Source organism: Rhineura floridana, chromosome 1, assembly GCF_030035675.1.
Source record: "Rhineura floridana isolate rRhiFlo1 chromosome 1, rRhiFlo1.hap2, whole genome shotgun sequence".
NCBI classification, from domain to species: Eukaryota; Metazoa; Chordata; class Lepidosauria; order Squamata; family Rhineuridae; genus Rhineura; species Rhineura floridana.
Genome location: NC_084480.1, coordinates 25,675,787 through 25,700,082, shown reverse-complemented (window position 1 = coordinate 25,700,082; position 24,296 = coordinate 25,675,787). Strand labels below are relative to the sequence as shown.

Here is a 24,296-nt window from a genome sequence, read left to right as displayed (position 1 = left end):
CTCTAAACTAAAAAGCCCCAAATGCTGCAACCTTTCCTCGTAAGGGAGTCGCTCCATCCCCTTGATCATTCTGGTTGCCCTCTTCTGAACCTTTTCCAACTCTATAATATCCTTTTTGAGATGAGGCGACCAGAACTGTACACAGTATTCCAAATGCGGCCGCACCATAGATTTATACAACAGCATTATGATATCGGCTGTTTTATTTTCAATACCTTTCCTAATTATCCCTAGCATGGAATTTGCCTTTTTCACAGCTGCCGCACACTGGGTCGACATTTTCATCGTGCTGTCCACTACAACCCCGAGGTCTCTCTCCTGGTCGGTCACCGCCAGTTCAGACCCCATGAGCGTATATGTGAAATTCAGATTTTTTGCTCCAATATGCATAATTTTACACTTGTTTATATTGAATTGCATTTGCCATTTTTCCACCCATTCACTCAGTTTGGAGAGGTCTTTTTGGAGCTCTTCGCAATCCCTTTTTGTTTTAACAACCCTGAACAATTTAGTGTCGTCAGCAAACTTGGCCACTTCACTGCTCACTCCTAATTCTAGGTCATTAATGAACAAGTTGAAAAGTACAGGTCCCAATACCGATCCTTGAGGGACTCCACTTTCTACAGCCCTCCATTGGGAGAACTGTCCGTTTATTCCTACTCTCTGCTTTCTGCTTCTTAACCAATTCCTTATCCACAAGAGGACCTCTCCTCTTATTCCATGACTGCTAAGCTTCCTCAGAAGCCTTTGGTGAGGTACCTTGTCAAACGCTTTTTGAAAGTCTAAGTACACTATGTCCACTGGATCACCTCGATCTATATGCTTGTTGACACTCTCAAAGAATTCTAATAGGTTACTGAGACAGGACTCTCCCTTGCAGAAGCCATGCTGGCTCTGCTTCAGCAAGGCTTGTTCTTCTATGTGCTTGGTTAATCTAGCTTTAATAATACTTTCTACCAGTTTTCCAGGGACAGAAGTTAAGCTAACTGGCCTGTAATTTCCGGGATCCCCTCTGGATCCCTTTTTGAAGATTGGTGTTACATTTGCCACTTTCCAGTCCTCAGGCACGGAGGAGGACCCGAGGGACAAGTTACATATTTTAGTTAGCAGATCAGCAATTTCACCTTTGAGTTCTTTGAGAACTCTCGGGTGGATGCCATCCGGGCCCGGTGATTTGTCAGTTTTTATATTGTCCATTAAGCTTAGAACTTCCTCTCTCATTACCACTATTTGTCTCAGTTCCTCAGAATCCCTTCCTGCAAATGTTAGTTCAGGTTCAGGGATCTGCCCTATATCTTCCACTGTGAAGACCGATGCAAAGAATTCATTTAGCTTCTCTGCAATCTCCTTATCGTTCTTTAATAAACTTTAGTAACCTTTTAATAAACTGCAAGTCTTAGAGCAGCAATCAAGACAAGGTACTTCCAATGAAAAATTAAAACAAAGAAGACAGCGTATGGGGTAAGCAGCACTTTATGTCACTACAATAGCTTCAAGTGCCGCCCTGGGCTCCTGCCGGGAGGAAGGGCGGGATATAAATCAAATAATAATAATAATAATAATAACAACAACAACAACAACATTTTATCTGCCCTTCTAAATGAAGAAAGGAAAAAAAAAACAATAAATGAGCAACAAGCAAGAATGCGTATTAACTGGGTGACTGGCAGCTTCCAAGACTGGGAGCCTCTAACTTGCTTCTGTTTCCACGCAGTGCAGCAAAAAATGAAATTGTTTACCCAGAAGTTACTTATTCCACACATTACCTCTCAGAGAGTTTGGAGACTGTAGGCATAGTGCTCTCTTTCTTCATCTGCTTTTCAAACTTGTTAATTTCTGCATATGTGTTCTAAAAAACAAGCAAGCATACTTGAAACACTTTCGTTTTGTTCAAGACCTTATTTATTTATTTATTTATTTATGCACTTGATTTCTATCGCCTTCCTCCCAACAGGAGCCCAGGGTGGCAAAGACCTTACAACACTGCTAGGGAACCTTCTTCAGCCCAAGGTTCCCATTCTCTCATGGCTAACCTAACAGGATCCCCAAGCCAGCAGTGGGCAGGGACAATGCATAAAGTGGACAGGCCACCCACTCTCTTTCACATATACACATAACACCCCCCATTCATCCCACCCCACATTCATTCTCACACATAACACATCCCCATTCATCCCCACACCCTGCTCCCCAGCATAGCAATTAGGTATGAAAAAGGTCTTGGGGCTTTTTTCCCCAAGCTAAATTGCTGGAGGACGGGTACCTTCATGAAGATCACAGTACACTGGAAGAAGAGGGTTAACTTTCCCCTGCTCATCTGCAACACCCCTCCTCCCTGAAAAATGCCCCCTATGCAACAATTAGGCTTATGGGAAAGCCTCCTATTAGAGCTGATGAGAGGCTTTTTTCCAAGCCTAACTGCCTTGTGGTGATGGGGTGGATAGGGAGGCCCCTGTGGGCCACATCCAGGCCAGGAATTCCTCTCTTTTCCTTAAAAGATCCCACATTAAGTTCAAAGCATTTGGTGGCATAAATCCACAGTACAGCACTTGCATCATTCAGGATATTTGCTGGCCTAAAAACTAGGCCCGCACAAGCCTAACACAGTCCACCAGGGTTTCAATAAGTCTCCCGATTTCAACTCATGCCCAGGACTGCACAAAAAGGGGCTTGTCAAACACTGGCCAAGCTGCTGACAGGGGCTGCACCTGGCTTGATGGCTCACAAACCTGCATGTTTGCCTTAAAACATTTTTGATTAATAAGGATGTTTGAGGAATTGGATCTTTTAAAAATTCTTATGCAAAATGACCTGATCTATGACCTCTCAGACTAATGTTCAGATTGCATTTTGTGCAGTGAATGTTGCGTTTTTCTGAATAATTTGATTCATTACCCAGCAACTTAAAATGTATCAAAATATGCATTCAAATATATATATTTGAGAGAAAATATACATTAAAATATATACTTCAACAGCATTTTTTTAAAAAAACATAGAATGAAATCACGGGTAAAAACATGTAAAACTGACACCCTACTTACCTTTGAGCGGGGAAGAGACAGAGATAAGGGAGAAAGTGAACAACAGGCTTACCCATATGTCTTTGGGGCCAGTGAGGCATACCTCTGATGTCCCTTCTGCTGACCCTCCCTCTATTATTATTATTGTGTTATTAATTTATATACTGCTTAATGCCAAGTTACACTTCTAAGTGGTTTACAAGTATAAAAAACCCAATTACACAAACATTAAAATACAAACATCCATACTTAAAATACACAATAAAATATGCTAGACCTGAGACTAAAAAGTTATGCCCCGACACTTGCATAAAATCAGCAAATGACCAGGACCAAAGGAAAGTTGGGGTAGCCCTCTACAAAGCTTGACTAGCCTATCCGTTTAGGCAGAACTAGATGCTACAGAAACAACAGCAGGCTCCTGTCACTCAGAACAGCAGCCACGTGTGCAGCAGTTCCTTCTGCCCTTCTGTGAAGTATAGGAGAACTTCACTCGTACTGCATTATCATTATGTTGAACAACTTTGTGGCTTCCAATGGCTCAGCATAAAGACGCTGGGACATGGTGGAAGTTCTCCTAAGCATTACAATGGTGAAGGAAGTTTGCCATTTTCAGCAGCAATCAAGTATTTTAAACCAATGTTAAACTGGTATTGCTCAGCTAAATTGTAGAGGAACCTCTTTATTTAGATATATAATTAATCCTCACTGACAGAATACGAGGGAGAAGGGCCACAGCTCTGAGCATCTGCCTTGCATGCCGAAAGCCCCAAGTTCAAACCCCAGCATCTCCAGGTAGGGCTGAGAGAGCCTCATGCCTGAAACCCTGGAGAGCCGCTGCCAGTCAGTGTCGACAATACTGAGTTAGAGGGACCAATGGTTTGACTCAGTATAAGGCAGCTTCCTATGTTCCTGTATTATGCATGTCCCCTCCCCCACACTTACATATTAATGAGACAGAGGGAGATGAATTCCTTGCTTCCAATCTAATGATCTGAAACCCAGTTATCCACATTGTAGCCCTTTCCGCAGGGCTACACTACAAGACAGTAAGGGCAGTTCGGCAATGGAACCGACTGCCTAGGGAGGTGGTGGGATCCCCTTCGCTGGATGTCTTCAAGCAGAGGCTGGACAACTATCTGCGGGAGATGTTCTAGCTGTGGATTTCCTGCTGTGAGCAGGGGGTTGGACTCGATGGCCTACAAGGCTCCTTCCAACTCTATGATTCTATGAATTCCACTCCCATGCAGACATGCATACACTCTTCAAACATTATGGTTACATCAAAGATACACAGTTGATAATGCTACGAGCACCTTGTTTCTGTATCACATAAAGCAGACTTTGCCTCCAGATGAACATATTTAGGATGAGGTGGCAGATCTATGAATGCTTATAGTGCAGCCTTCACCAGCATGGTGCCCTCCCGAAGTTTTGGACAACTCCCACCAGCCCCAGCCAGATGGGACTTGGCCCAAAACCATCTTGAGGGCACCAGGATGGTGAAGGCTGGCTTAGTACATTCTATCAACTATCTATCTATCTATCTATCTATCTATCTATCTATCTATCTATCTATCTATCTATCTATCTATCTATCTATCTATCTATCTATCTATCTATCTATCTATCTATCTATCTATCTATCTATACACACACACAAACACATATACCACGGGTTAAAGTTCAGAACTTACTTCTGCTTCCTTCTTCTTTCTCAGATATTTTTGGTCTTCGATTGCCTTCACAGGACGCTGCAGCATTGGCTTGGGAATCTGGATAATTGCTGCTTGAATTTTGGCCATTATTTCATGTTGCCTTTTTCTTTCTACAGTTTTCTAAATATCCAATGAAAAGGTAATGAGATTTTAAAAATGGCTGATAAATAAGTATTAATTACCCACAAAGCACTATCATTTTTAGAGTCACTTTCTGCCCACATAAAGTTCATAAACGTATTAGAAATTGGAGGAAGTAAACAATGGGATTTTTTTGTTTTGTTAAAAACCAAAATGAGATGTTAGAACAATGACAAATTAAACTGTTTCCTTATACTTTGTAATTATTACATACTGCATCTCAGGTTCACCAGTCATTGGAGTGGGGAACCTCATGCCACTTGCAAACAGAAAATACGGTTTGGTATTTAAGAAAGGCACCCTCAGCAAGCGGCTTCTCCTTAAGCAAACAGTGTCCCACATGCTTACAGCAAGTCACATGCAGGCCTGCCTCCTGTTTGCCCCATGCTGTTTGCCAGACTGTGACAGGACATCCTACCATGTAATGTGAGAGGAAAGTCACTGGAAGTGGGATAGAACCAGCCCACTCTTCACAACCTCCACTGTTTCCAGGCAGGTGTCAGTAGACAGCGTCTTTGAGCAATTGCCTGGGTCCCAGTACCCAAGCAGATCCCTAGTTCAGGCGCTACCACCGAACTGTCAAAGACTCTGTGCCCCCTAGGTCAAGCAGCTTGGAGCTACCATTTTAAATTTTCCACGAAGTCACTGTGGAATGGAAAGGGATGGACAGATCTGTCAATTTCGGTTCTTTCAGTTTCTCATTTTTCAAACATTAAATTCAGTTCTCTGCATCTCTACTGCAATTTGCTATTTTTTTTTTAATGTCCTCATGAAAATTCTCCAGCATTTTAGTCTGAATTCACTCATAGGCAAAAAACCTTGCGGTTTAAGAATGTACCTATAGCCCACAGCTATTTCTATCAAACTTTAAAAAGCAGGGAAATTGGGCACCTATAGTGAATGCACCAGGGGAGCAGGAGACCTGACCTCCTCTCTGAGATATTGTACCGCCCTACAAATTGGTCAAAATGCAAACACCATTTGGGTTGGTCTTTCACAGTCCAATCCACTTCCTGTGTAGCTTGGAAGAATTTGGTAACATGTGCCTCTGAGCATATGGTGAGTGGTGGCAACACCTGCCATCTCCAAAGATGGAGAATTACATTTTTGTATGTTTGTTGGTGTTCTTCTTACTTTGCTTCTTTCCTGTGTTACAAATATTTCTACAGAGAATCTAAACTAAAATTTTTTATTTCCCTCATTATTCATCCCAGAAATCTGTGTCAAATTTATTTTTATTAATTTCAAAGCCTTTTTGTTGGTCAGTGTCATATGATGGTGAAGACAGCCTTTTGTGTTTCAAATTGGGGGCTATGTTCTAGTTCTATTTTGGGTGCATTAACAGTGGAATCTGAAACTGCAGTTTGATGTAAAATCAGACTGATTACACTATGTTGCTACTTCAGCAATGACTCTTAGCTGTTGGAAAAAAAGAGGATGCATGTTTTGAGCCTGCTATGTTTAAACCACTTCATTTAAGGCAAGGTGGGCACAGTCAATTAAAAACATAGAGCACACCTAGCATTTTGCTAGAATATATTTCACCTCCCACTGTTTTATCTTGTGCAAATTGAGACACTCCTGAGGTCCACTGGAGACTATTCTGCAGAAGTCAGTGCCATTATTCCACAATTATGTTTGGAGTTTTTTTAGTCTAAATTTTGCAAAGAGTTGCTGTACTTCACATATTCACAGAAACAGAAACAAAAGAAAATGATTTCCTATAGGAAACTTCACTAAAATTGCAAAGGAAATCAGACATATTCAAAGTGACCATCTCAACTATATCAACTGTCTTAATAATGTTGCTTCCTCCCTGCTAAAACGAGATCAGCACAGCACATGTCTTCTTTCTATTATTTGGGCTGATTGCAGGTATTGCAACCACTCACCATATGCTCAGAGGCACATGTTACCAAATTCTTCCAAGCTACACAGGAAGTGGATTGGACTGTGGAAGACCAACCCAAATAGTGTTTGCATTTTGACCAATTTGTAGGGCAGTACAATATCTCAGAGAGCAGTTCAGGTCTCCTGCTCACCTGGTGCATTCACTATAGGTGCCCAATCTCCCTGCTTTTTAAAGTTTGATAGAAATAGCTGTGGGCTATAGGTACATTCTTAAACCGCAAGGTTTTTTGCCTATGAGTGAATTTCCCTGCTTTTTAATCCGGCAGGTAAGAAATGGGATCCTGTCCAAGTTTGCTGAGAATGGATTGATCATTTGCATGCTTATTGAGTTCAATGGCATTTACTCCCCTGCAATCATGCTTAGGATAGGTGAAACTGACCACAGAGGATGGGGAGGGAAGGAGGAGGAGGAGGGAGGGGAGGAAATGCAGAGGGGAGGACTGGGATGGGAGCAGGCAGGAGGGGGAGGGGTGCAGAAGGACAGGTTTGATCATTTGCATGTTTATTGAATTTACTCCCCTGCAATCATGCTTAGGATAGGTAAAACTTACTGGGGGGAGGAAGGGAGGGCTGGAGTGGGCAGGGGAGGAGGAAGGGAGAGGGGAGGAGAGGGGAAGGGGAGGAGAGGGGAAGGAGGGGGAAAGCAGGTCTGATCATTTGCATGCTTATTGAGTTCAATGGGATTTACTCCTATGCAATCTTGGTTAGGATAGGAAAAACTGACTATGGGGGAGGAGGAGTGGGAAGGAACGTATTGGAGGAGGGCAAAGGAAGGGCGAGGGAAGGGCAGGTTTGATCATTTTCATGCTTATAGAGTTCAATGGTATTCACTTCCGTGCAATCATGCTTAAGATAGGTAAAACTGACCATGGGGAGGAGGAAGGGGAGGGGGGGAGGAGGAAGGGGAGGGGGGGAGGAGGAAGGGGAGGGGGGGAGGAGGAAGGGGAGGGGGGGAGGAAGGGGAGGGGGGAGGAAGGGGAGGGGGGAGGAAGGGGAAGGGGAGGGGGAGGAGGGGGAAGGGGAGGGGGAGGAGGGGGAAGGGGAGGGGGAGGAGGGGGAAGGGGAGGAGGGGGTTGTGGATGGGGGGAGGGGCAAAGAAAGGGGGAGGGAAGGGGCAAGAGGAAGGGGATAGGAGGGAGGAGATGGGAGGGTGGGTTTGATCATTTGCATACTTTTTGAGTTCAATGGGCTTTATTTCTATGCAATCATGTTTGAAAATGGAAATGGACTGCCTTCAAGTCAATCCCCGCCTATGGCGACCCTTTGAATAGAGTTTTCATGGTAAAAGGTATTCAGGGGTGGTTTCACCATTGCCTTCCTCTGAGGCTGAGAGGCAGTGACTGGGCCAAGGTCACCCAGTCAGCTTCATGGCTGTGTGGGGATTTGAACCCTGCTCTCCCAGGTCATAGTCCAACACTGACCCAGGGAAGTGGCTGGGAGGAGAGGAGGAGGGGGAGGAGATTGGGTGGGTGGGCACTGAGCAGAAGGGAAGCCCCTTTCCTTTCCAAAAGGAAAACATTGTAAACAGTATCATTCTTTTTCAGGCTTTCTCCCACCTTTTTATTCTACCGCAGGCACATGTAGCCTCCCACCAACATTTAAACCAAAGCTGCCCCTGGCCACATCCACATCAGGCCTTTATTTCACTTTGGACAGTCATGGCTTCTCTCAAAGAATCCTGGGAAGTGTAGTTAGTGAAGGGTGCTGAGAGTTGCTTGGAGACGACCTGTTCCCCTCACAGACTTCAATCAGAGTGGCTGACTGTTAAACCAGTCTGGCCTGTGGAGCTCTCTCAGTGGAACAGGAGTCTCCTCTCAGCACCCTTCGTAAACTACACTTCCCAGGGTTCTCTGAGGGAAGCCATGACTGTCTCAAGGGAAATCAAAGTCTGGTGTGGGTGTGGCCTCCTGACTAGGCAAGCCCAGCAGCTGTGAGGCTTTTAGAATTCTGACAGTTGGTCCTTTCTAAGCATGCTCCATGTTATCATAAGGCCCCAGCCAAAATTTATTAAATTAATTAAAAATCAGCCAGGCATTTTTTCAACTTTTAAACTGCAGTAGATGAAGGCCAGAGTATGGGGCAACGTCAGTATTAGGATTACAGGTATTCTGTGAACATGGCTGATTTTTAATGAATTTCAACAGGTTATGAGAACTCTCAGAGAAAAAAGTCCAAAAGGCCTCTGAGGTTTTTTTCCTCTCTTTTTACACTTTGAACTGTCTATTTTCTCTGACTGTTTGGTGTATCACCATGCAAATTTAGGGGGTTGTTAAGCAAGCGTTTCTGAGTTCAGGACTATAAGTTTTGTAAGGTTTTGTTTTGAAATGAGCTTATACAAAGCCTCAGTATGGCATGGGGGGTATTTTCAATTTAACATTGCGGAATGTGAAAAATCCCCGCTGGCTATAGTATACAGCCACTCTTGTGGCTGTATAATTTCCCCTAGTGAACACATTCTTGTAGGCAGACAAGATGCACACATTTTTACAAGCAATTTCTCATAATACATTGCATTTTTATGCTAGTCTATGACCGTAATAAATCTATCTATCTATCTATGCATTTTTGTATGTTATTTTCACACATATATCCATTTTTATGCACACTTTCCCTTAAAGTATTCATTTTTGTAAAGACTGGTTGGTTGGCAAACTGCATTGCAAAATTCAAATAAGGATGGCTGTGTTTCGGTTCTCATATTGTTTCAGAAAGCACAAATATGATAGGTTTGGTTTGAAACACAAACTGAATAGAATTTCTCACCCATTCCTACTCTAGAACAATGCAGAAAACAGAAATGATGGTTCTAAGCCACTCAACATAATTGTGGTGCTGCTGCTTACCAATGTCAAAGTCTGCTGGGACTACCCTACACAGGAGGGGGCCCACAAGCCAGCACTTTGCCATGGATCCCCTCAAAATCTGGTGCTGGTCCCAATTACTTTAATAATCACAGCATAAAGCAAAAAGATCTCCTTAAACTTGATTTACATTTCCTTAATTTGCTGCTGAACAGTCACACCAAAGATAAATTTGAGCATTAGACCCTCCGGGGATCCCCACTCAAGTGCCCTAGAAGTGTGACTCAGCATAAGTTGAAAAACTGTTATTTATATAAATTCCTTCTTTATTTCGCATAGAAACTGTAGCTAAATAACATGACTTATCACAGGTGGTCCTGTTTTGTAATGTTCATAATCAAGCCTCAGGTTAAAACCTATTTCAGGAATCATCAAACATCACATTGAAAATAACCTTACCTACCCATCTTCAAAGTAATAGGGAAAATCTGTAAGCCTAAAACTACCTGCTTTGGACTGTTGTCTTGCCTCAGATGATGGTATCCTAGATTAAACTGTTATTTTTTTAAAATTTACTTTATTAGAAGCTACCACATATTACATTGTATGCAAAACATATAAATAAATAAACAATGCAATCCATAAGAGGAGGTTGGAGGAATACGTAATCACAACAAAACCAATTTCAACTTAAAGTGCATCAGGTGGAATGGGAAGCAAAATAAATTACTTGTCAATTTAACAATCATTCTTACAACCTTCAGGAGCACAAAATAAATCCACACTTTGTTGGGATAACCCAACAAATCCATGTGTCTGTCAGGCTATGTAAGCCACAAAGGGCCACCAATTCGCCGCAAAGACCATTGAATCGGTGCCCCCTCTTCAGTTGGTGCATCAGTTTCTCTGAGATAGCTATGAAAAATGCTTTCCTAAACCAATTATCCATTTGGTATGTTGAGGCATCTTTCCATCCCTGGGCCTTTACTAGGCGTGCCACAGTCAACAAACAAACTGTTAATACTTTATAAGGCAAAACAATAAACAAAGATAACAAACAGTCTGGGATCTTAAAAAAGCCTATAATTAAGCTAATCTCTTCGACAACTAAATCCCAAAACTCCTGCACATATTTACATTCCCAATGTCATATGGAAATAAGTGTCCCATTCCCCATCAAACTGTTCTTGAGGCATCTTTTAAGTGAATTATTCAAATAAAACATGAATGGGGAAAGAGTTTTTACATGTGAACCTTGACAAGTGAAGGTAAAAAGTTATATGAACAAAGATAAAACAGGAAGGAGACTGATGCACAGAAGCAGCCTTCCACACCTGGAGCCATTGCAGATGCTGATGCACATCTGGAAATGCATCCCCATCTCACTGGTCATTTGTGCCCTGTTAAACTGACTGGATGTGCCTTGCGATGCACAAGAAGTTATGCTGTATAACCAGTTGTTCCATATTGCCATTTTCCAGGGGCTATAACTGGATTATATCCAAAAATACATCATATTAGAATTTGCCTAAATAGCACCAGGCCACATTCTTGGCCCCTTCTGGAACATTCCTATAGCCACTGCAAGCTTATCTAAAAAGACCCACCTTGGGATGTCATGATGAAACACCCCAGCTGCTTTGGTCAATTCAACATATACCCCATGTCCAAAATTTTTAAAAAATGCCATAACTATAAGCCAAAACCAGTGCACTCATGGTTTCAATTTCAATGTTTTCAAATATATTTTTCCTCTTACCTGGTGAGAGTATTAATTGAGGTTTCCCATAGATTTTGATGAATGAAACTATTTATTTATTTATTTAAACTATTGTTAACTTGCTTTTCCAAATGAAGCACAAAGTGGCTCATAAAAGCAACAATAAACAGTAAAATCCAACAATCAAGATAAGAAAAATCAGCAAAATCACTGTGACCTGCTCATCCAGCATGACTCTCAGCATCACCTTCAATGATACACTACACAAACTAAGCTCCAGTTCCACCTGAATTCATTAAAACACTACTGTTTATTTCCATTAGGTCTGCATTACACTGACAGCACAATCCTATCCATGTTTACACAGAAATTCCCAGTGAGTTTTATGATGTTGGCAGGAAAATTCAGGGACTTAAACATAAAACAATGCATAAATATTTCTGCAGCCTTGGGAGTTAAAAATAAAACAGCTTCTCACATATTCCACGTCTTGAACTTTCTTTTCCTGCTGGATTTTCTTTGCTTGTTGTTGCTCCACAAATTGCATACGAGCTATCTTACTTTCCAGGTCCTTGGTTTTGTTGTGAAAGTTGTCCGAAATCTGCTGGAGTGACAGGTCTGCCTGACGTGGCACTAGAGTTTTAAGGCGCTGAAATGAAAAGATTTTCCAAAATATTTAAAGAAATCTTTCTATATCTCATTGGATCATAGTAAGCTACCTTATACTTAGTCAGACCTTTAGTCCATCTAACCTGGTATTGCCTACTTTGATTGGCAGCAGCTCCACAGGGCCCAAGGCAGAGAGAAGTATTTCACATTGCCTGCTGCCAGCTTCTTTAAAATGGTGAAACCAGAGACTGAACTTTGGCCTTTCTATATGTAAAGCATGAGCTGTGGTCTCATGATTATCTACCTGTCTGAAACATAGTTCATTTTTGCCTAGTACTAGATGACTCACAGCTACAGGAATGGGCATATCTGTCAGTTTCAATTTCTCAGTTCCCCAATCTTAAATCCCCTTCTCCACATTTCTACATCAGTTTGAGAATTATTTTTTTTAAAAGTCCTCGTGAAAATTCATCAGTATTTTAGTGTGAATTTATCCTAACTACATGTTTGTATGCAATTTTACCCAATATACACATTTTTGCAAAGCAATTATAGGTAACAGACACATTATTGTAGGTTATTTTCAAAATTTATGCATTTTATACACACTTTGCCCCAATATATGCATTTTTGTACACTTTACGTAGCTAGAGAACTACACTGTGAATATTTGGAGAACTTTGGGGGTAAGGCCGTAGCTCAGTGATAGAGCATCTGCCTCTTATGCAGAAAGCCCCAAGGTCAATCCCTGGCATCTCCAGATAGGGAGGTGAGAGACTCCTGCTGTGCAAGCTGGACCAATGGCCTGACTCAGCATAAGGCAGCTTCCTATGCTGAGGGATGGCTGTGTTTCAGTTGGCGTATTGTTTAGGAAAGTTTGAGTTAGGTACGTTCACCTTTAAAGGTGAACTAAATTGAATTTCTCCTCCATCCCTTCAGTTATGAGAGGGTATGCACTTCACTGGTTTAGCGGAATTCAAAGACGGCAGTCACCATCTTTAGTTCTGCAGATTACAAACCACTGTGCTTCAATCACTTTGGCTGGTGCTGGTCACTGTTCAGCTAGTCTCTGCTAGGTCTGTAGAACAACCAACTACAGCAGCCTTTCCCAGCCTTTGGGTCCCCAGATGTTGCTGGACTACAGTTCCCATAATTCCTGACTACTGGCCATGCTGGCTGGGCTGTTGGGAGATGTCATCCAGCAACATATGGGGACCCAACAATTGAGAAAGGCTGAACTACAGCAAACAGTAGAGCAGCCACGGTGGACTAAAATGGATCATAAGAGGGGAAAATTCAACTCTGCTTGGAACTTTTTTCTGATTCTCTGTGACACTCATGTGAGACGTTGGCATCTTGGATGACAATAGGATTAGAAGAAAATATCATGCCAGCAGCATAATGTGATATTAATGAACATGAACAAGACAACAGCCATGATGCCTAAACAAACATGGAATCATAATATTGTTGAACTGCTTTGGAAAGCAAATGCTGGAATGTGTCACAGTGCACATACCCTACGTGGAGAACTGCTCAAGAAGCAAGGGCTCCAGTTATACTTTCCCCTAGATAGATTACAGTAATCCATAATCTACATTTTATATAAATTCACCTGCGTAAGTAATGAAATAGATATAAAAACTGGAAGTTCTATTCTTCTGATCCAGTTCCTGAACAATATAAAAGTGTTCAAAGAATCATTAGCTTTTGTTTTCTCTCTCTCTCTCCCTCCTTCATCTGCTTTCACCCAGCTGAAGGCCACAGGTTCCCAGCCCACAGTCCTGGATGGGAAACTATGAACTTTATTACACAGTGCCAATATGCTGAAGAACTTAAGAAATTCCATTACACAACTAAATGAACTGGAGGAAGATAGGAGGAGGACAAATTCTCAATCAGGACATTTTTAAAACTACATTTTCTAAAGGTTCTTACTGCTCTATTACATTGCTTTAGGTTGCTTTATTTTCTTCAAATTTCATCATATTGTTATCTGCTATATGAAGATAATAAATATGCCCTTAATGAAGTGTTCTACACCAATAAACAGATTGATTCATTTCAGTTACAATCCTGAGTCTCTGTTTTTTATCTGTCTCACCAGGTTGCTAATGAGCAAATGATTAGCAAACTCACGTTAACATTAATATATTGACCAGGAATTGGCTGAGTTAGCACTGACAGAAGATCAGCAGAAGCACCGGTCAGCTAACTGAGGTTAGAACATCAGCAGTTCCAGTAGCTGCTTTTAAGGTTAGAAACCCTGTGCACTACACCTATTTGCTCCAGTGAGGGGCATGGGCATGGATGCCTGCTTCTACAGATGAATGAATTCTCCCTTGCTGGATCCAGGCTACATTCTTTCAGAAAGCTTTGTCAACAATCCAGAATCCATCAGTCTGGTGAAATAGTTTGTTAAATGATTGAGCAGCCCAGCTCAACGCAAGTGAAATATAAGATGAAGCAAAGTGAGAAATGCCAGCAACCTCAGTGTGAATTTGGCCTGCAATGTATAGCTAATTTAAAGTTATTCTCGTCCTGATGGAGGGCACACAGCCAGTGCAGAAAGAGTGAGGATGCATGTGAGAAGAGGGAACATATGTTCTGAAAGACTTACAGTCCTGATCTCCTTATTTAGCCCTTTGGGCCTTTTGCCCAGTTTCAACTTTCCAAGATAGAAAATAAGCCCTTGCCTAACAGCTACAAGACTAAAAATGTAGAAAACCATGCAAATACCTGTTGGGCAACAGGAAAGCAAAGAGAGCAGAGAGTAATTAAAATGCCTATTACTCTGATGAGAGAATTTAGCATACCCTCTACAGCAGGGGCAGCCAAAGTGTGCCCTCCATATGTTGTTGGGCTACAACTCCCATCATCCCTGACCACTAGCCGTGGTGGCTGGGACAGATGGGAGCTGAATACAACATCTTCTGTAAGGTGCCCTGTTAGCTGTCTCTGTCCTAGAGCTAAGTCAGCAGCAAACTCAAAGACTTGTCTACACAAGAGGGATTTTGCCTGCCCCAAAAAAGTGGCAGAGAGAGATAAGCAGTTTCCCCAAGGAGGATGCCCCCATCTGAAGGCTCTGATCATTTCAGCCACCTGCTTGACCTTGGAAAGTAGGAGCATCCAGAGAAGGATTTTCCCTTTTGAACTCAGAAGAACAGAGCGGAGCAGATATTCCTTCAAACAGGCATTCAGGTATTATTAATGAACAACTAACTCAGTGTATCTTTTACCCAGAGATGTAGCAGGCAGAACAAAATTTTTGTCTGTCTCTATTCTCTTCCGATTCTTCCCCTCAAACAGATGGGTATATTCATATGCTATGTTCTGCCTAAAGTAACTAGTAAGAATTGTGTCCTTATCTGAACAAACTCACCTCTCGATACATTTCAGTTCCTACACTCTTGAGCTTTGCAGGAGCCGAGGGTCTCATTGCATCCATGGCAACTCCAGTGAGTCCTGCTTTTTTCTTTTTCTCTAGAGCCACGTATAATTGGTAGATGAGTTTGGTGGCAGCTCCAGGCTGCTCTGTCATGATGTTTCGAGCCACGTTTTGGTCAAACTGCACACCCAAAAGTTGAAGGGTGGGCTCCATGCGAGAAAAGTTGTTAAGTTTTGCACTGGCAACCCTGTAAGTGAACATGACACAGTGTGCAATTACACAAGGCTCTTCTTCCTTCAAAATGTGAAAGTATTCCCAAAAACTGACAAGTCCAGCATACTTCAATAAAACATGCTCATTTGTAGAGAGATAGAGCTAAGCAAAGTTGCCATGAAGAGCAGATCTAAACTTTTGGGTGATCATAATCAGTGTTTTAAAACCTAAAATCTACACGCTTATGAAGCTGCCTTATACTGAATCAGATTATTGCTGGGTTTCAGCACAATCTTAACCATGTCTACTCAGAAGTAAGTCCTGTTTAATCCAATTGGGCTTGCTTCCAGGTAAGTGGGGATAGAGCTGCAGCTTTATTCCAGTTTTATCTATTCTGGCCATCATTCTCTAAGGTCTCGGGCAGATATCTTGCCTGGCTCTGTTACATGAAATTGTTATTAAATAGAGATGGCAGAGATCAAACTTGGGCCCTTCTGCGTGAAACGTATGTGCTCTGCCACTGAGTTACGGTACCCAGCACAGTTTCTTATGTCCATCTGGGTTCCAACAAGCTATCTTGACAAGATTGGCAGCATGGAATCCACCATTGTACACCCTTCCAAGTATATATAGAGGCCATATTTGCACTCCTCTAGACAGCACGTATATAACACACCTGCACACATCACCAACATGGTGATGACATGTCTCCTCTCCTCTTTCTATTGAGAAATTCAGAGCTGCCTAGGATTGTCAGCCGAACTGCATTAATCACCTTCTAGCACTAATAGCCTTATTCAGATCTTCATTTCCGAGCGCATGAAGAGGCCGGCAGGAACACACTAACCACACCACTTCTGCGCCGATAGGCATGGCAGCAACATACTCCCACCAATGTGTGATTGGCTGAACAAAGCAACTTCAGCTTGTGTGGGGTTACTTGTAGGGCTCCCATCTGCAGTGTTGGAAACTCTACATGCATAGAAAGAGTCCCCCCCTTGCGACTGAGCCAATTATGTGTCAGCTAGGGGGCACATGGTGTCATCAAGGGGGAGGGGCTAGCTCCAAGCACTCCTGGAGGTCCCCTACACACATTCTATATCCACAGGTACCGAATGCCTAAATAAGGCTAATATGTTTTGGGAAACTGCAATTCACACAAATTGTCATCTCCATCTATCTGGACTGGCGTCGGGGATGAGCATTGTTAGGCATCTGCTAAGTCTCATGGTGGACATCCACAGTTCCTTGGCCCTCCTGCTGTTTCTCCTTAGGCCACTGCCTGCTCACTTGCTCTCTCAAAGTAAGCAAGCAGAGAGAGGAATGTGGAGAAACAGCAGCAACCCTGTCTCTCTTTGTCCTCTTGCTTTCAAAGGTGGAGCAGATTGGTCCCAGAGGGAGAAGGCGAGTGAATCAGCAGAAGCAACAGAGGTGAGGAGGAGGAAGGAGACCCCCCTGAGGGCATCTGGCCAAGCCCCATACTCTAGGACCTGGAGCCACCACTTGAACCTACCATGTTAACTATTTCATGTTGTGCATATACCATGATAATCGCTAGAGCTGTAGTCAAACTACTAACCTGCTTTGCGAAAACTGAGCAAAGTCATTCTGAAGTTCAAACTTGTTGAGAAGTTCTCCAATGAGATAACCAGAAGAAAATTCACTGGCAAAAGACTCTGGATCTGTTTTGGTTTTAAAATGAAAAAGGAGAGGGTTTTTTTTTTATTCATTTGGTCAAATCTAAGGGCTGTGATGTACAAGTAGCTTTCCTATGGCTTCTTCCCATGCAGTTGCAATAATATCCAGATCAGGACTAGCTAACCTATGGCCCTCCAGATACTTCTGAATTACAGCTCCCATCATCCCTGACCATGCTGGTTGGGGCTTACGGGAGTTGGAGTCCAACACCATCTGGAGGGCCATAGGTTCCCTATCCCAGATCTATGCAGAAGAGCCAATGTTGCCTTCTCTTGAGCCAGGTTTCAGTAATGGTAGCATGGGATGTAATAATATGATTCACCTCTCCATGTTCCCATTATCTAAATCAGGCCTGCACCATGTGTGACCCACCAAGTCTATCAACCACACATTGTGGACTGTTAAGTGCTCAATGACACCCTTCCCCTTTTTTTTGCAGGCCCAGGTAGGTAGCATAAAATATAGGATGGCTATCAAGCCCCTAAAGGGCCACCATATCTGACTTGGTGGACCAGGGGCCTGGTCTAGAAGCATTAATGTATGAATTGGCCGTAATAAAACAAATTTTAAAAAAACTAGAGTTGCATCCAACTATGTCATACTCAGTGTAGACCCATTGAAATTAATTGTGAAGTCATATCCAATAATTTCAACGGGCCTACTCTAAGTATTATTTAGTTGAATTCAACCCACAATAAATCAAAATAGCAGCAATTCAATATTGCCTCTTTTACATTTTAACTAAAAGCAAGCTGGAATAAATTCTTAAATTCTCTGTGTTTCAAGACTCTTCTTATTCTGGGAAAGGGTAAGACAAACACGTCAATTTTTCATATGCTGAAGCCTTGAGTTACAGTGGTAATTTGAGAGTTTCTAATTGCCTCTCCCACAACCTAAATAGAGCTAGAAATCTGGTAGTTCTACTTCTCATTAGGGGGATTTCATCTCTCAGTGTGGATGATATTCTCCTCAGGAGGAAAGGCATTTGTAGCTGAAACAGTAGGAACAACTGGATAAACATTTACCTACAAGGACCGTCTGTACTCCAGAGTCCTTATTAATTGAGGAAACTCAACTGCTTTGCGTCCCTTGAATCTGCAGAAGAGCCTTAGGTGATGAAAATGCTTGCCCTAGGGGAATTTCAGGGATATGTTGTGTAACTCAGAATGAACACCATCCTTCTGAGCCGACTTGGTGAAATAGATTTCAGAGGCACTGTTTTACAGTGGTTCTGATCCTACCTAATAAATAAATCAAATAATAATACAGTAATAATAATACCTCCAGGGTCATTTTCAGAGAATAGCATTGGGTGATTGTCTTTCGCCCCCCTGGTAGTTGTGCTGTGGGGTGCTGCCGAGTACCATCTTGTCCCCATGCAGTTTAACATCTACATGAAGCCTTTGGGAGCAGTCATCAGGACATGTGGGGTGAGGTGTCAACAGTATGCTCATGATACTCTGCTCTATTTCTCTGTAACATCTGAATCGGGAGAGGCCATGCAAGCCCTGGACCAGTGCCTGGGTTCTGTGGTGGGCTAGATAAGGGCCAATAAACAGACTCTGAATGTGAGCAAGAAGGAGGCACTTTGTGTAGGTGGTCCCCAGATAACTGGTCAGTTGTATGCTTTGGATGGGTCATATTCCCTCTGAAAGAGCAGGTTCATAGTTTGGAGGTGCTCCTGGATCCATCTTTAACACTAGATTTCAGTGGCTAGGAGTGCCTTTTACCAGCTTCGGCTGGTAAAACAGCTGCAGCCATTTCTGGACCAGAACAGCCTGACTGCTGCTGTCCATGCACTGCAACCTCTAGGCTGGATTATTGTAATGCGCTCTATGTCGGACTGCTCTTGAGGTTGGTCCAGAAGCTGCAGCTGGTGCAAAATACAGCAGTGCAACTGCTCACTGGGGCAGGACATTGCCAACATGTCACCCCACTGCTGAAAGAATTGCATTGGCTGCCCATTAGCTATTTTCAGGATATTGGTTTTGGTGCATAAAACCCTATATGGCTTGGGACCAGGATACTCGAACGGCTGTCTTACCCCTTCCATACCCAGCTAGTCACTGTGCTCTACAGGTGACAGCCTCCTGCAGATACCATCTTATCAGGAAGTCTGCTCTGCACAACATAGGAAGTGGACCTTTAGTGTAGTGGCACCTACCCTTTGGAATTCATTTCCCCTTAAATATTATTAGACAGGTGCCGTCTCTGTTGTCTTTTCAGCACCTACAGAAAACCTTCCTCTTTCAACAAGCCTTTCAAGTAGAGATTTAATCCCAGTCTGTATCTGTGTTGGAACTGTTTTTTAAGATGTTTTAAAATATTTTAAAGATGTTTCATTTTTAAAGATGCTTTTAAGATGTTTTTTAAGACGCTTTATTTTTAAGATTTTTTGTAGTGTTTTATCACCTGTTTGCCATCCTGGGCTCCTTTTAGGAGGAAGGGCAGGATATAAATTAAATGAATAAATAATAAAAGGAGTTTCACTTGAGAAGCCTCCACTTGAGAAAGTGTGCAAATGCAACACAGATGTGCTACCTTAAGTCATTAAGCCTACTCAAAATTCTGTGCCATTAAGGCAAATGCAGTTCATAAGGCAATTAATAAACAACCTGCTACCTTCCTAGGCATACAAAATAAAGAGAGAAGTGGCTGTCAAACCCCCAACAGGCCACAATACAGGTTGTACAAGTTTTCTCTACATTAAACAATGATGTTTAAACTGTTGACCTAATTCAAGGTTATTTGGGAAGCTGTCACCTAACAATAAAAAAATACTAGACTAATTGTATGTTTGAATCAAATGGAACTGATTCAATCGGTTAGAAGAGTATAAATCTGTATATGAATAAAATGAAGAAAAAGCATTTGTTATTCCTTTATAGATAATACTTACATGTGCCACTATCAGGGGAAGAGATGTTCCTTTATGTATGAGCAAAGGGAAAATGATGCCTGCTACCAACAATTTTTATAAAATTGTACTAAAATAATTGAGTAATGTTTTTCAAGTATCTTCTTCCCGATGCATCCATTTTAGTCAATCAAAAGTTCTTTAGCCAACTAATTGGCTTAGTTATTTTGAACAAATAGCTCAAGAATGCAGGATTGCCAGGTGTTAACCTAGAGACCATGTCCAACCTACAGAAAATGTAATGTTTATTTATTTAAGGTCCAAAGCAGCAAGAAAAGAGATAACCTCTTCTCCTCTCAACCTCCTGCTCTGCTTTTCCCAACTTGCCATGCAAACAAGAGGTTGGATGAAAAGAAGTGAAGCAGTGGGAGTCAGGAGTAATTCTTCTGTGGACTTTTTAATAGTATGATCTGTAGTGATGGGGGAACCTATGGCCCTCCAGGTGTTATTGGGCTCTAACTCCCATCAGCTTCAGCCAGCATGGCCAATGGTTGGGGATCATGGGAACTGCAGCCTGGAGGGCCACAGGTCCCCCCATCCCTAGCTTAGAATGTAGCCCATTCCCCAAATATGGTTCTGTATAGGGTGTCTAGCTCTTTTAATGAAATCATGCTACGCCTTTGCACGTTTAAACATCAAATAGTCTTTATGGTGTAGAAAACATCAGGCATTCTGTTCATACAACCCAGTGTGCAATGTAGGAGAGAGATTTCCTGCTGCCACGTTATAGTTGAATGGGGAAGGCAAGGCACTTCTGTATTTCTGGTTTGATGCTACAGTTCCAAACCAGTAGCAGGAGATGTTGCTTAAAGACATATTCAAGCTGCTGTATGTAAAGAATTACAGCCATTTCAATTTTAACCATAAAATCGATGCCCCTCACTTCAGGACATATTGTCCCCACATGTACCATATTTGAAACAAATTCTACTTCTCATTCTGAACTCCTAGAATTGATAAACAAGGTCATGACGTATGGAGCATTTCCAAATCCAAAAAGGTTCAAGATCCCAATTTCAAAGCCAAGGAAAACAATGAACTAGATGCATGAAACTCCCCCCAGAATGTCATACATATTACTGTTCAGTATTAGTTATTAATATTGGCTGGCTCTAATATTACTGCCTCCCCCGTTTAAAGAAAAAAGGGGGGGAATCCGCCAACCCTAAGGCATATTGACATCTTAAAATAGCTGTTATTGTCAATAACAACTTCTTTTGCTACTTGGGTGACCATGCAAAGACAGATAGAAAGACGTGTCCTCCTGATACCTATTTTTCAGTGCTGGAATTAATCCTGGGAAGTGCCTCATCTGGAATGCCTTTTCCACTGAAGTCTGTCTGGAGCCCTTACTGTCATTAGGTGCCAGGCAAAAGCATTTGTTCTTCCAGACTTTGAAAATTAGAACTGCATTTTAAACTTAGAGCAGCTTGATTTTACTGTCCATTTAACTGGGCTGTTGTTGTTTTAGTTTGCTGTTTTAATTTGCTGTATTAGTTTTTACGCCAACGTCTTTTTTACTCAAGTACTTTTGCTGTTTCTTACTTTGTTGTTACCCGCCCTGGGAATGTGAATTTATGTTAAGGGTTCGGGATATAAATTTATGCGAGTAAACAAAACAGTGTTTCTGAGCATGTGCAAAGTGCCATTCCTCTCGCCAGAAACGGAGGAAATTGATTTACAGGGCAAAGGTCACAATGTTTTCCAGGCAAGCTGAAATAAACGCTAATCATTTCCACTCTATAGTGTTCTTCTTGCGGGTGGTAAGGGAGGGGAAGTCGCCCGCCTGAGCCCTCCCGCTGCTTCCACAGCAAGCCCTCCCTCTTCCATTCCCGGACTCACTCACTGCCCGCGAAAGCTTCACTTCTCTGTTCAGCCAATCGCACAGAATGTCAGTCATGGCCGCGAGCGATCCCGGCTCCTCGTCCTCTTTCCCACTTGGCTCGAGACCGGCTCGAGCGCAGCTCCGCGTCCCGTCACCATGACTACCAACCCGCCCGCGCCGGCGCTGACGAGAAAGCAGCGAAGGGCTTACCCGCCCGGCAGAGCGAAGGTGGCGATGTGCGCCTGCGCAGCGAGGTGATGCTGTACCTCAAGTTGATAGGGATGCTAAGGAGTCGAACGCAAACTACCTCCTGTTGGGAATAAGCGGGCGAACAAGCCTGGTCGGTGAGCGCACGCGCGGTTTGGAGAAGTTGGTGCAGACCAGGATAAAAATCTCTACTTAAAAGGCTTGTGGGCAGAGGAAGGTGTTTGGTCGGCGTCGAAAAGTCAGCAAAGATGATGCTTGCCTAATATTTAAGGGGAGGGAATTCCAAAGCATAGGTGCCATAATGCTAAAGATCCACTTCCTATGTTGTGCAGAGCAGACCTCCTGATAAGATGGTATCTGCAGGAGGCCTTCACCTGCAGAGCGCAGTGATTGACTGGGTATATAAAGGGTAAGACAGTCTTTCAGGTAACCTGGTCCCAAGCTGTACAGGGTTTTGTATACCAAAACCAGCACCTTGAACTTAGCCTTGTAGCTAATTGGCAGCCAGTATGATTCATAGGGTTGCCATAAGTCGTAATCGACTTGAAGGCACATAACAACAACAACAAACAACTCTTTTAGCAGTGGGGTAATAGGTTGGTGATTTCTTGTCCCAGGGAGCAGTTGTGCCTCTGTGCTTTGCATAAGCTGAAACTTCCAGACCTACTTCAAGCCGGCTGAAGCTGGGTAAAAGGCACTCCTAGCCGCTGAGGTCACCTGAGCCTCTAGCGAAAAAGGTGGATCCACAGACTACAAACCTACTCTTTCAGATGAAGTATTGTATGTTGATATTTTGATGTTGTGAACCGCCCAGAGAGCTTCGGCTATGGGGCGGTATAAAAAATTAATAAATAAATAAATAAGTACACGCAACCGGAGAATGATGGAAGGATAAATGTGATCCATGATCTATTTATTTATTTTTAATTTGGATAAGTGTCAGTCCTGGAACTCGAGAGGCCTTTGAACATGTGCAGAATGCTTTTCTGTCACCTCTGGAGGTTGCCATTTTTTTTCTGGAAGGACCTTGTGTTTTTAAAAGTTGTGGGGCAGGCAGAGATTTAACAGGTGCAGCAGCTGGTCATGGCATGAGGATGCAGTGAGGGGGAAAGGTATTAAACGTTTGCCTGTCCGTATGCTGCCGTTTTTAAAAAGAGGCCCATATGGTAATCTTGGTTGGGTCCCTGATTTTTAACCCAGCCTCAGCCCTGGAACAAGTGAAGGTATTTGATGGTTAACTAGCCATGGTGGTTATGTTCTGTTTCTATAGTTGGAGGTAGTATGCCGTTGAATACTTGATGCTGGGAGTCACAAGTGGGGAGTGTGCTCTTGTGTTCAAGTCCTGCTTGTGGGCTTCCCACGGGCATCTGGTTGGCCACTGTGAGAACAGCATGCTGGACTAGATGGCCCTGTGGCCTGATCCAGCAGGCTCTTCTTATGTTCTTATGTGTAATCTTCTACTCCTGCTAAACAATGTCTTGCTCTCCAAGTGATTGTGGAAGGAAAACTTCCCTTCAGTTACTTTTCATCAAATACTCTGGCTGCAGTCATGCTAATATTTACAAAATGTAACCAGGGATCAACAGCTAACAGCCCAGAGCCAAAAGTTGTGTTTTCCCCAAGGAGCACTCACTTCTGCCCTGCCCCAAAGTGTCAACCCAGAGCTAGCTGGGGCTTGAGGAGGGAATGGTGACTGTGGAAACAGGTGCTGTTGACAGTCCACTTTGGAGAGATGAGAGGTGGCCTACCATCCTCTGTAATCTTTTCACAATGAAATAATTTAAAAATAACTAAAACATTAACACAATTTAAGCAGTCAGCCAGATAAAAAGGGCAGACTGGAAAATGGTGGATAAAATGCCAGACTTGAACTGGAGACATCTGGATGGGATGCTCAGCCTAACTTTGAATTTCTTGGAGTAAAGATAGGATACAAAGCTCATGGTCTTTTAAAATAAAGAGAGAAAGAAAGAAATCTGCTCCAAATCATAGCTTTGAGCATCTCCTTCAAAAAGCATGAATCAATATTAACAAAGACAATACTGTTGCTCGAATTCATATATACTTTACCTTCAGGCTTGTAACATCTCTTAAATAATTCTAAGAATAGTTCCTTCAGCTGTAA

The 24,296-nt window shown here is 42.6% G+C and overlaps 1 protein-coding gene across 1 annotated transcript in view; it reads right to left on the bottom strand.

Moving 5' to 3' along the window:
* SPEF2 (sperm flagellar 2) overlaps positions 1-22,198 on the bottom strand; it is a 154,019-nt gene extending 131,821 nt beyond the window's left edge. Inside the window, exons 1-6 of the mRNA XM_061608391.1 lie at positions 21,982-22,198; positions 17,104-17,206; positions 15,306-15,558; positions 11,793-11,963; positions 4,721-4,861; positions 1,767-1,849 (exon numbers count right to left, since the gene is read on the bottom strand). Coding sequence (XP_061464375.1) covers positions 1,767-1,849; positions 4,721-4,861; positions 11,793-11,963; positions 15,306-15,558; positions 17,104-17,206; positions 21,982-22,039 — 809 coding nt within the window. The 5' untranslated portion in view covers positions 22,040-22,198. The remainder of the gene's footprint in view (positions 1-1,766; positions 1,850-4,720; positions 4,862-11,792; positions 11,964-15,305; positions 15,559-17,103; positions 17,207-21,981) is intronic.
* Positions 22,199-24,296: the final 2,098 nt, after the last annotated feature.